At 41.2% G+C, this 13,222-nt stretch overlaps 1 protein-coding gene across 8 annotated transcripts in view; it reads right to left on the bottom strand.

Moving 5' to 3' along the window:
- LOC134742440 (myelin transcription factor 1-like protein) overlaps window positions 1-13,222 on the bottom strand; it is a 302,896-nt gene that overhangs the window by 16,693 nt on the left and 272,981 nt on the right. For 5 of the 8 annotated variants that reach the window (XM_063675595.1, XM_063675590.1, XM_063675593.1 and 2 more), the window contains 9 exons: window positions 6,346-7,388; window positions 5,540-5,612; window positions 5,241-5,281; window positions 4,226-4,384; window positions 3,197-3,452; window positions 2,508-2,705; window positions 2,197-2,404; window positions 1,265-1,413; window positions 265-362 (listed from right to left, as the gene is read on the bottom strand). In XM_063675595.1, the coding sequence (XP_063531665.1) occupies window positions 265-362; window positions 1,265-1,413; window positions 2,197-2,404; window positions 2,508-2,705; window positions 3,197-3,452; window positions 4,226-4,384; window positions 5,241-5,281; window positions 5,540-5,612; window positions 6,346-7,388 (2,225 nt within the window). The remainder of the gene's footprint in view (window positions 1-264; window positions 363-1,264; window positions 1,414-2,196; window positions 2,405-2,507; window positions 2,706-3,196; window positions 3,453-4,225; window positions 4,385-5,240; window positions 5,282-5,539; window positions 5,613-6,345; window positions 7,389-13,222) is intronic. The other 3 variants (XM_063675596.1, XM_063675597.1, XM_063675591.1) reach the window with 2 other exon arrangements.

Raw genomic sequence — 13,222 nt, 5'->3', positions numbered from 1 at the left:
TATTATAATGTACTTTAATGTGCTGTACATGGCCTAAATGACTACTACTAATTACTGAGGACTAGGAGTGAAGGGGAGTTTTGTAGAAAAGTCACCAATGTTGCCTTGAATGGAGGTTAAAGGTTAGCACCTTTAACCTAGGCAATAGGGCAGTTTGCTTAGTTTCAGCAGTTACAGCTTCTCATAGCCTCTTGTATCTTCAAAGGCTGCCAATTGCCGAAGTAGGTACCTATTTAGCTTTAGCGTCGGAAGATATCGACTTACCGGCTGCGTCTCTATGGTAGGCTTCTAGATACGGATGGCTGCCTCCGCTGTCGGGCGTGGATTCCCTGCTGTACGACACGCCACCGGGGAAGCTGCGACTGGTGACAAATCGCACCCATTAGATTAATAATATTACTCCCAAGTGATTAACATACACTTAAGGAAGAATATTCTTCAGTTTAGTGGGCGTTTATTAGGGCCACTTGCACCATCCTACTAAGCTGGGGTTAAATTGTACCGGTAACCATGGTAACTCCAGGTATAACCGGTTAACCCCGGGTTAGTGAATGTTACAAGTGGCCCTTAGCGCCACTTGTATCATCCCACTAACCCGGGGTTAAGCGGTTAAACCGTTAACCCAGTGTCAAATTGTACTGGTAACCATGGTAACTCCAGGTTTTAACGGTTAACCCCGGGTTAGTGGAATGGTGCAAGTGGCGCTTATAAAATAAATAAAAAATAAATAATAGTACATTTCGATGCTAGTGCGGAAAGTATGTCATTACTTCACGAGTACCGAGATATCTTACGAATGGTATATAATATACCTAACGAGAATATTATTCAATAGAATGAAAAGCACATGAGCGCCTTTATGTGTATACGTATACGTAAACGTAATTCATCATTGAAAATTTAAAGATTTCGCATTGATGGAAATACTTACTCTAAAGTTCGTCTCAAGACTCAACTTTAGTAAGACAGGTTTCCAGAATAAAACTGATTGTCCAAACTACAATAACTTTTATTGTTTCAACTTAGTGATAAAAAAAAACACGAAAAAGGACGAAGGAAAACGTAAGAACCTAGAATTGCTATGTTAAACCTATTGCTGGCACAAAAAAATAACACAAAACCAAGTTGCACAAAGGTTGACAACTCCCTTTTTGAAATGAAAATAAATATGGCTCTCCACAAACAAAGAGATAGGAAAATACAGTCAAGGGAAGTGGCCTAAAAACAAGTTACACAAAATAATCCTAAGAACTGAAAGCCTCACCTATGTGGTAAACGTGACACACTAAGGTCGAGGGTTTGCCCCTGGGGGCTCGGGACCTGGGGGCTCGCGGTCAGCTGCGGCGAGGCGCCCGGCTGCGGGCTGCCGCGGGCGCCGCCTGCGCTCGTGTACACGGGCGACGCGTACGGACCCTGGTGTGAACAAACTGTTAGTAAGTGTTAACTTAAACGCTTCACGCACCTTACTAAATATCAGTCGCCCTAACTGGCATCCTAACTAGGATACTAAAAAAATGTTTCTAGTTTGTGCAGTTACTTTTACTAAACTCGGTTACACCTGTACGATTTACGATTCTGAATTAAGTAAGATGTGTGAAGCGCTTAAGGTAGCCAAATTACCAATAAGCCATCGAGCTCCTAGGTCAGTTCGTTTTAGGCCGAAAACCCATTGCGGCGCTCGGCTAGTTTGCAATGCGCATTGATTGAAAATGACTGTCGATTATGCAACATCAGAAAGGCACATCAACAAGTCTCGTATTTGAAATTTAAGTACACCGCAGTGGGGTTTTGCCTTTGATAAAGGTTTGTACTTTGTAGGTAAATTTAAATCCCTCTTGGCCAAGAAATTACTTGGATTGTAATTACTTATTACTGTATAAAAGCGGCAGTATATTCTAGTAGCGTACATTAATTATCTACATACTTACACGATCTGGGCCGTGTTGCATAATAAACTATAACTAATATTTCAAGCGGAACTCCTTTTCTAATAAGTGAAATTAAAAAAGGAGTTTCGCTTGAAATATTAGTTGTACATTATTATGCAACACGGCCCTGATTGTAACTTTCATTTTTTGAAAGAAAAGTGATACTTAGATGCTTCATCTTTTTATGAACGCATTGCTGTTGCAAATTTGTAACCCATCGCCACTTTTGAGCTGACCTTTTATTTAGACCATGGGCACGATATCTCACCTGTGGACTACCGCTAGACGTAGAAAGATCTATGGCCGGTCGAGGATCTCGCGGGTCGCGCTGGCTTGGACTGCGCGGCCGCTGAGCTTGCGCCGCCGCGATCTTCACCGACAGGTTGATCGCCGAGAAGCCCGGCGGCACTCCCGGCCCCATCGCGACCGCCCCGACGCCCCCCACTCCGCTACTCGCTTCGTAGTGGTACATTGGTCTAGGAAAGGGGGTTCAATGTCAATCATACCGAGGATTTAGACCCAATTCGATAGATATGTCTCGTTTACCACATAGTTGACCCTAACCTTATCTAGACATACCTGGGGTAGATGGGTCCGGAGTTGGTTTCCTGCTCGGACTGGTCAGTCTTCATGGGTGTGGGGAGGTGGGGGTCGTGGTAGCGTTCCTCCTCCCAGCCGTAGGGCCGTTGGGGACACTGCGCGGGGTCGTACCGCTCGAACGCGGGGACTCCATCGTAACACCGCGATTCGTAACCGTACCGCGCTTCGTTCATTTGGCTAAGGAAAATTACAGATGCTAAAATTTTCTGTAGAACCACCTACAAGTATGTCAACGGGGCAAAGATAGAGAGGATTAGAGGAAATTACAGTCTGCCGTGCAGTTGGAGTTCATGTCTAGCTTAAAAATATTCATTCTCATTTAAATAACAATAAGGAATGGTGGATTAATGTGTATTTAGTGCTACATTTAACATGATTATTTAACTCTTTATTTTGTACATATCTTTTTTTAGATGAAATATAAACAAAGTCGTTTGTTTATGTTTTAAAACTTTGTCAAAACTCCAGAGCCCAGTTTCCTTTCACGAATTCGAAAGTTTGCGGTCATTTAGGAGGCTACTATCATATTTTAATGCAATTTAGATTCTAAACTGTAGAGATGCTTATTCAATTATAAACATTCAGAACAATCTAATGTGGACTTCAGTAAATAGCAATTAAATGTCACGTTCATTGCTAACCCCAAGGAGATATAAAGAACGACTTACCTATAGGACCGGACGTGGTCGTCCGGCGGCCGCTCATACGGCGACCTCTGGTCAGGCGGCGCGCCGTACCCGGCGTGGCGCGTCTCCATGCCGGGGGAGTCGCGCTCGGGCTCGGCGGCCTCGCGCTTGGGCACGATCAGCTCGGGCTCGCGCTTCACGGCGGGGCTGCGCGGCGACGCCGCTTCCGAGCGCTCCCGGGTCGGCGTGCTCTCTATGGTAATCGTTATTGGTGCTGGCGCTGGCACTGCGGGGAGACCTGCGAAAAGTAATGTATAAAAATAAGAATAAGATACATTTATTATTGCTTCACAAAAACTAAGATGCAAGTTACAATATATATAAAAGATAACATTAACAATTGATATGCGTGACAAAAGGAACAGACTCGGCATAAACTGTGTCAGCAATTTTTCATTACAAAATGACCGCGCAACACTGATTTTCAGTCTGTCTCTCCTTTCACTGAACCACATTGATAGGTATGCGGTCAAATAATGGCCAGATGAAATGCAATAGATTGATTTTAGTAGAAAAAGTACTCTGGTTTGTGTTTACATTTTTAGCGTGTGGCGTGTTCTTTGTGGTCTGACCCTTTTGAGATTTATACATTTATATTACTGCACGCTAGATATTGATTGTTAACTATTAGTCAGTATACAATTGTGTTACTTATTCGATAGGTTCTTTTAACATGATTAGATGATTTGATTGATTGAAAAGTTGCAGTGTAGATACCTGTCCCAGGTTGGGAGACGAATAGTGATACGATACGAGAGCGGATAATGAAACGTTTCTGCTCCGGCTGGTTCCAATGGAATATTGCTAACGCTGAGTCTTACGTGAATAACTCGCGAACGCGAAGCGAAACGGCGCGGCGCGCCGGGCCCACAGCCTTCGCGTTCGCAACGAGATCGCCCACGTAGGACACTTCTATAGGTATCAAAGGATTGATTCACCCCGCGACGCATTGCTTCGCGTTCGCGTGTTGTTCGCCTACGTAGTACGCTGCGTAATAGTGGAGAATGTTACCAGTGAGTCTAGCGCGCTGGGATCTCGCAGCGGCCTTCCTTGCAGCAGCGGTTGGACAGCCTGACAGCGAGCGGTGAGTACTCCGGTTCGAGCTGACGTGGCCGCGCCCGTTGCACCCCGGCGTGGGGCACTTCAATATCGTCTCGTGCAACGCCAATACTGATTTCGAAAAAAATATTGTTTCAATAGTCAATAGTCAATATATTCTTTATTCAAATAGGCCTAGCAACCAGCACTTTTAAATTGTCTAAAGATAAATTGTTTAAAGATAAACAGGAAAATATTAATTTTCTAAAACTGAAATCGTGAATTAATTCCGGTCAAGAAAAAGGACTACAAAAAAAATTAAGAAGTGTTATTGTAAAGTTGGAGATTTCACGAGTTGACCTTAAAATTAAGTTTGAAAACTTTTGAACAAGTTTTATTAAAGTTTTGAAGGTCGTATTCAAAGGGCTACTTTAAAAATTTCGCTTACAAATATCTATTATGAAATTGTATATTACAAGAGCAAGGTCAACGCGTCAAGACTACTTATTGGCATAAGGAAGGGTAATCATAATGTTAACGAATGACACAATTTATCGTATCGTTCGTTGGCTTGCGTATATTCTATGGAACGTCGAACGAACAAATGCACATTGATAAGAGTAAAATTTTAATTAAAAACATATATTACGTTGCCGTGAATGAAGCTCAATGATACTTGCAATAGGTAAAAGCGTCATCTGATATTATTTATATTGTTTTCGAAAGTACCCATTTTTACACTCTCCACTTCTACAGTATACTTATCTAAAGTTAATTAGCCAAAACAAGGCTCATTCTAGGATGAGTAGAAATCTAATCTATTTAGTACATATGCTACAGTTTTACTAAAACAACTATGTAATAAGTAGCAAATAATCAATACTAACATAAAATAAAAAAGTGAAACAACATACGAGTCTTAATATGAAAATAAAATGTTAAAGAAAACCTAAGAAGCTCTATTTGCCATTAAAATCACATTACTTACTCTCCGGTGTAACTTTATCCTTTCTTGGACATCCTGACAGACTGGGGGAGCAAACAGTTCACAAATCAATATCGTGAAGACACGTTTCAGATCAGTTTAACTATTGCGTAATACGTAAACAGTACTAGGCCCTTAGCCTTCAACTCCGAAGTTTAGCAGTTTACCAAGGTTAATTGTTATGAGCGAAGTTGTGTTCAGAACCACGTAGTATTTTGTTTAACATGTTGCTGGGATAATTCCAGTAAAGTTACTATTGCAGTTACCTCGATGACTGAAATACATGATGATCATCGACTCACCTCCTGTGGTGTGTGTAGAGACCGGTGACGTGGCCCTGCCCATTGCAGCCGGGTGTGGGACACTTGTTGCCTTCTGCGAACAAATCGACCGGTGCACAAATCAGTATTTCCCTAATCATCAGGGGGGCGTGGGTCGATCGATACGGGCAGGCGTGCCGGCCGGGGCGTAATACCTGCGCGGCGCCGCCCACCCGCCCGCTCCGACCTCACCCCGCACAACACTTAAAAGAAAAAATAAAGAACGCCAGGCGGCTGCGCGGCGGACTCACAATTTTTCTTTCAGGAAAAACGGGGCGGCACGTAACCCCGCCCACCGCCTGCCTGACCGTTTTTATTGCGCGTCGCCCTAACGTAAACCCAGCTATCGCCCGACAATACGAGGAAAATATTTAACTGTCTTATATACTATATCCACCTAGGTGGGGCCTTCAACGTAACCGTCGCAGACTAAATTATGAGAGGCATCTTACAAATGAAGGATGATTTGTTGCCAGCGTCTGTTGCAGACTGGCATCTGCTCGGACAGATGAGGATTGTTTTGAATGATAAAACCCATTTTGAGACCTCTTAGTTGAAACTACTATAATTTATACGTTAAGTAACATTCCATTCATAGAAGGCACATAAATTGTCTAGACAGTTTAGGAAAGATGGTTACAACGGAGAACATCAGGTCCCGCCGCGGGTAACGTTATGAGTTATCGAGCGACCTTGAAACAAACTTGGGCGAAGTTGATAGCGCGGAGTTCGACGTTATAGTAATGTCGTTAAGGAAGTTTTAGGTGTGTCGCTGGAGGTGGTTGTACCTCTGTTGACCGGCGGGGAGAGCGCGGCGAGCGGCCTGGAGTCGCGCGTCGGTGTGGCAGAGGGAACCGTCCGTGCCTCTTGTAGAGCTGTTGCTGCACGGGACCCCGCGCCCGCAGGTTGCAACACTGTGTACTGCTTGGAGGCCTTCCCCACGGAGCTCTTATCATGCTCGTTAGAATAACCTCCGAAGGGCTCGCTGGGAAATGTCGCTCCGTGTAGCCGATGCTTCACCTCTGCGGGTGGCTTGAACGCGGACTGCGTCGAATACGGCAACGCTGCTGTCGCAGCTTTGTAAGCGTTGTATAAAGACTGCTTATTGACCGACATCGTCTCACTTTTACGCTTCGGCTTAGTTTCTCTGTCATCATATTTGTCGTCATTCCGGTCAGACATATCTATCTCAAGTTCATTGGAAGACGAATCCACTAGCTCATCAAAATTTGGCGCATCGTAGTGATTGGAATATTTTCCGTGTTTTTCATACTCATCGTCACTTTTGTCGCGGTCTAAACGTGCGACTTTCTTTATTTGTACTTCATTTTCAATGGAACCGTTTCTACTTTGTTCTTCTTTTCTGTGGTGCTGCGAGAAGCTCTTTTGCGAGTCATCTGCGCTGTCGGAAGACGGGGAGGGGGAAGACGGAAGCATTTTATGGGATTGTTTTTCTTCGAAGAGGTTTTCGAAGCCGTTAGCGTCGTCGTTTTCGTCGCCGCTGTAGTTTTGGGGTTGTTCTCTGGACCAGCTGCCGGACAGTGTTTTTAGGGCCGCTTGCGTTTCTCTCAGTATTGTTTCGTCGTCGTCGTTTCGCGCAGGGCCGGGTCGGTACGGAAGGGTTCGGCGTCGGAGGTCTTCTTCCCGGCGTTCGTCGTCTAAGAGACGTCGCCTACGTTTGCCGGCCACTTCCTCCTCGTCCATCGAGCCCTCACTACTGTTACGCTCCACTCTCCGGTCGGCCACCCTAAACGACTCTACATCCACCCCGAACTCCAGCCTCCTCTTGTTGATCTGCGCGAGCGACGACTGCGCGCTCAGCGGCGCCGTCCTGCAACAAACGGCTCCGTCAGACTCATCCCCGCGTCACGTGACATATTCACGTATATCAACATTAATATTAGTCAAATATTGTACTTGCGATTCGATTTTCCATCCACAATCACAATATTTTTACGCGGAAATGATTCTAGGCGTTTCCCATCGACGTTGAAACACTTTAAGCACTTGTTTGTTATGTTTGGTTGCACAAAAATCGTTCCCACGTAAAAACCATTTCACTCAAGAGCTTTCAGACCAAAAATAATTTTACATGGTAGAACAAGAATGTAGGTCAAAAAGTTTGAACTCGAGCATAAAAACTTAAAAAAAGTTCATAAATTTTACACATTGTAAGCATAAATAATTTTGCTAATACAAGATTGCGACAAAAAGCAGTCAAACCGATTATTCCGTGCGATTTCTTCCTAGAGCGACCAACACGAAATTCAAGTTAATGACCGAGGTTACACTTATTCTGTTAATTTGGTGAAAAACTTTTGTACATACATTTATTTCGTTGCTTAGTTATATTCAAAATGTGATTACTATGCGCATAATTATCGACAAAAAACTTTTGTACAAAGGGTGAAAGTTTTCAGGAAACTTTTTGAGTTCTGTCAAAAATAGTTCTTCAACTGGAACGGTATTTTTTTCACTGTTTATCGGTTGCCATGATTTTTCGACCAGGTTTAACAAACTATTTATAGCATATCCGTGGAGGTAAGATATATCTATCAAAAAGAAGGTTTACAAAAATTCTGAAATTATTTAGTGTAGCTTTAAGAAAATATTTAAAATTGGTATGATTAAAAAAAAACGGTGAATACAGCCAGAATAACGTGAATTATTATACCTTATTACGTGCTATAATAAAACATAGGTTATAACCGCCTAATTATGTTAAATTTAGATTACGCCTTGAGTCTGGGGCAATTTTCGAATCTATAGGAATTTATCCGCTTTAAAAAAGCGCTGGTGGCCTAGCGGTAAGAGCGTGCGACTTGCAATCCGGATTCAAACGCCAGCTCGCACCAATGGGTTTTTCGGAACTTATGTACGAAATATCATTTCATATTTACCAGTCGCTTATCGGTGAAGGAAAACATCGTGAGGAAACCGGACTAATCCCAGCAAGGCCTAGTTTCCCCTCTGGGTTGGAAGGTCAGATGGCAGTCGGTTTCGTAGAAACTAGTGCCTACGCCAATTCTTGGGATTAGTACCCCAGGCTCCCATGAGCGGCGGCAAAAATGCCGGGACAACGCGAGGAAGATGATGAGGAATTTATCCGCTATATGTAGGTCATTTACTAGGATTGATCCGAGATTAGGAATTACATTTTTTTTCTGGCCCACGTCTGCTCATACTGATTTACCTAACGCTTACGACTTTTGTGTGTTAATTTAACGAATAAGGGCCTATCACGTACCTATATAAGTACTAGCAGGCCAATGCGAACGTAGGTACACTGATATTAGAATGATATTTGAATCATGTTATTTAGTTATCGTGCATTTCGTTCGTACTTGTCCGTACATATATTGGCGTATATGATATAAACCAAAGATAGATATAACTCCGTAATAGATGGATACAGTCTAAGGAAGAAACGTACCCCGAAAATCGAGAAAATTTGATTCTTGATCAGATGGCACCACTAGTTTTGGCCTACTCTCGTATAGAGGGCGTTGACGGTTTTGTTTGTTATTTATAATTTTAACGCATATTAGTGAAAGAACATGGGTCAAAAATAATTAATGCAAATAAAAAAATAATTTATTCATATTTAAATACAGTTTAAAGTAGTTTTATAAATCTTCATTTTTAGTTTTAAAGTATGTCAATAGATGGCAGTGAATTTACAGTGGTTACAAAATTTACTATGACAGTACCGCTCTATCTTATTATATCCTCTTTGATATAACTAAATAAAGGGAATATTACGCGAAACTCTGCGTAGGTGGCGACATTACCACATCTCTGTCATTTGCATATCGGATTCGCGTTTCCCGGTAGGTCCTGTGTAAACAAACCGCCTTGATGCATCAATGTCATATTTTATTATCTCTGAAAACTTGTCAAAAACCTGTTAAAGGTACAGTATGTATAAGTTACTCTATGGTATACTAAAAAGGCTAGTGCTGCACTCTGATATTGCAGTAATATCCCCTATTCAAAAATAATTCTGACTGATGTCAGTGTACATTCGGATCATGGAGACTGTATAAAGGAGCCAAATCTCTATGTATGAAAAGTGTCCATCAAAAAACAGTAATTAGGCGGCGCCACCATACACCGAAATACTACCAAAAACAACCTACGTAATTTGGTCGGGTTATTTATTGCCTTATATGGTTCATGTTATACTCATGTCCCAGAGCCTAACTAGCGCCACCGGAGAGATTAGGAACTATTATTTAAAGCTTAACGCGGTCACTTTTACAACAATTCTGCCATAAGAGATTGCGATCCTTTCTATACCATCCATAATTCGGATTGGCCTGTAAGTCAGACGGGACAATGGACAATCATCATCTGATCTAGCGTCCACACGTAGGTTTGTACACAATTTATCAATATATCACGAATTTTAGATTTATAGGTGACAGTCGAGCGCTCAAAATTCAAAAATTAACCCCAAACGCTTCGAAAATTTATATTTTTGCGTCCGCACCTCCTAATTTGATGTCACCATCGAATTAAGTGGGATCTACGAGCCAATGTCCTTGAATGTAATTTTTGCGTCTGCACCTCAGATCCTGCTAAAAATTGCCCCGTCTAGATTTTATCTAAATTTAAATTGACGTTTTAGAAGATACGAGTAGGTCATAGTCATAATATATAGGTATACAAGTATTTATAGATGCGCCACCGAGCGACCGGGGGTGGGAGAAAGAATATTCATATAAAATTTGGGCAGCATAGGATTTTTTCTCTTTCACTCTTATAAATTTCGGTATTTCGCCATCGCCTCCTACCTATGATGCCACCCAGTCGGTGATAAGGACAAAGCATGGCACTATTTTCTCTTTCCTCTTATAGGAATCGCAATAAGACTATCTTTCTTTATAAGAGAGGAGTAGGTAATACACGGGTCCGGAAAATTTTGGTTTTTGGTATGGCAAAGCTGATTCAATTACCTGGTAGCGAAATCCTCTCTTTTTTATTTCAATAATTCAAACTATTACTATTAAATTAAAAATAAAATAAAAACTGCTATAGATTTTAAACCATTTTATGTCAAAAATGCCTTACATCATTTTGGAAAAGTGCTGATTCTCTCCAAACTGCTGGATAGATTTTTATCAAACAGCTAGGAACACTACAAGGAATCTCGCTTTCATGTAAAAAAAAACGCATCGAAATCGGTCCATCTGTTTGAGAGCTACGATGCCACCACAGACCTGTCATTTTTATGCTTAGTGGATGCCACATGCAGACAGATAGAAAATGGCGTCAAACGTATACCTAGTTAACACCCCTTTTTTTGCGCCGGGTGTTAAAAACGCTTAAAAGAAAATCCTGTCTCTAAGAATCTTGTCGAGTATAGTATCTCATGGGAGTCATGGGGTTGAAAATTGTCTCGTTCGGTCACCTCCACCCTCCCCCTTTTGTTACCTCTATAGTATTGTTCTTCTGAGATTGCACTGCTATTTGTTGACATTTTGTTGAAGGTTGAAATTGCTTTGCTTTAATACTTTATTATGATTTAGATAGGTATAGATAAATATATGTAAGTGAATTAGTTGCCAATTTTAATATAATAAAAAGTGTATGCGTGTAATCTTTACGCACGATTGAAGTAAAACTTCTTTCCCGTTTGTCGCTATGTTGGCACTTTGACGTGTGTCCTATTGTGCGTATGTCACTAGCTTCCGTTCCGTCAGAAAAAAAATCTGAATTACCCTCTAGTCGCGCCTAAAGAAGTTTTACTTCAAAAATGTTGAGGGTTGAATAGTTGTTATTATTACACTACCGTAGTAAGTGTAGTAACGTGTTACGTGAAAACATTAGCTTGTCGATGTATTGGATTTTTGGTTGGACAAAAGCAAAGGGGGTGCCGACACTAAGAAAAAATTTCATCCGAGTGATGGTATTATGACACCTATTTTTCATGATGTAATCGTAAAGAATACGCTAAAATAAGCATGTTTTGTAGGAAAAAGAAATAATGGCCGACATATTTGACCTGAAAGTCAGGAAAAATCTCAGCAATCAGCGAGCGAGCGAAGCGAGCGAGCAAGACCTTCCTGGGCAGAGCCGACTTGGACATGGTTAGGTTAGAAGACTAAGGCGGCAAAAAAAGGCGAGAAAAAGGGCATGGTATTTACACATGGAAAAATCATTAAAACATATCTATAATTTTAAAATGCCAAATTCAGTGTTTTTGTAAACATTTTTAATCTTTGACTTTGGGCGATATTATGTAGTCCCATTTGTATGGAAATCGTCACCGCCACGCGCTATAATTTTTTTGGCGAAAAAATGTATGAATGCCCACTTTATAGTGATATTTTCCAGAATAAAGAATAAATAGGCTACACTGCCCAATTTTTTATTTAGTGCAAATCGCCACACTGTGATTGTACCAGCCAAAATTGTCACAAAAATTACATAAAATTTTCATTTTTTGTCCAAAAAGATTTTTTTTGTATGTAAATGTACAATTATTATTTCAAAAATGAATTCCTCGTCCCTGAATTACATGATATATCACTTGCCCTATTTGCTAAGAACAGGAAGAAATATAGCATAGATTGGACCTGGGGAGCCGACCCTTTCACTCCCCCATTTTGGGTGTATGCACAGTGCGATCTCGTGGCTACTAGGCCAAATCAGCTTTGCCTGATCTAAGGAACAATCGTGCCAAGCGGCATCGCCTGAGACTAAAGTGTATACTGCTCCATACATTTACTGCCCTAACCCTACTATTGTACTTACCCCAATGAATGTTAGCATATTTAGAAAACTATAGATCCTATCGATGTATGTTGAAGAAACAAAGGATGTTTTATAGATAATTTTATACAGAACATTTTATACTTTGACGGTTTTTTTAACGTGTTCCTACTTCAATATTGAAACATATATAAAAGCTACATGCATGCCAAATTCCGTGCTTTCTTCCGGATGGAAACCGATATTGATATACAGGGTGTCCTTAGCCATTGGACAAAGCCGAACTGTACAAATGCATTAGGGTATTTAGAATCAGTATACCAAGTATCATAACAACCGGTGTAGCGGTTACGAAGAAATGAACAAATTACGATTTTTTAGTTTGGAGCAGCCTGTATGTGTTAATAGCTCTGCTCGTGATGTAATAAATAGTATGAAACCTTCTTCGACCTAAGATTCTCTTTTTTATTTATGACATTATTAAGATTCTGACTTTTGACAAATGTCATCATTGCCGCACATTTTCGAACAAGTTGTCGAGTTGCTTGACGACCGCCATCTTGGCGACATCGAGTCGGGATTAATTTTTTGTTTTTGCTCATTAACGTTGTTTGAAGTGTAATACTGATAGCTTATTATGCAGTAAACTAATGAAGACGTGTGCGGATAATGAAGAATTAATCTAGATACGAGTTTATCCACCGTTTTGGCGTCAACGCCAAGTAGCTCCACGTGGCCCTTGTAAAGTCGCTATCGCTATACAAGAGCTCATAATATCACAACTACCGAACAACGTCGTGCTCTAAGAGCATTTGGTATTTCTACCTCTAACCGTATCTGGATAGAGCCATAGAGGCCATAATTGTATTATTTACACTTTTACCGTACACTGGCTAATTTACATCAAGATTGAAGAAATATAACTCGATCCCACGTGGATCCCACTTT

This window comes from Cydia strobilella, chromosome 6, assembly GCF_947568885.1.
Source record: "Cydia strobilella chromosome 6, ilCydStro3.1, whole genome shotgun sequence".
NCBI classification, from domain to species: domain Eukaryota; kingdom Metazoa; phylum Arthropoda; class Insecta; order Lepidoptera; family Tortricidae; genus Cydia; species Cydia strobilella.
Note: the sequence above shows the minus strand (reverse complement) of the source record. Positions and strands in the feature narration are given on the sequence as shown.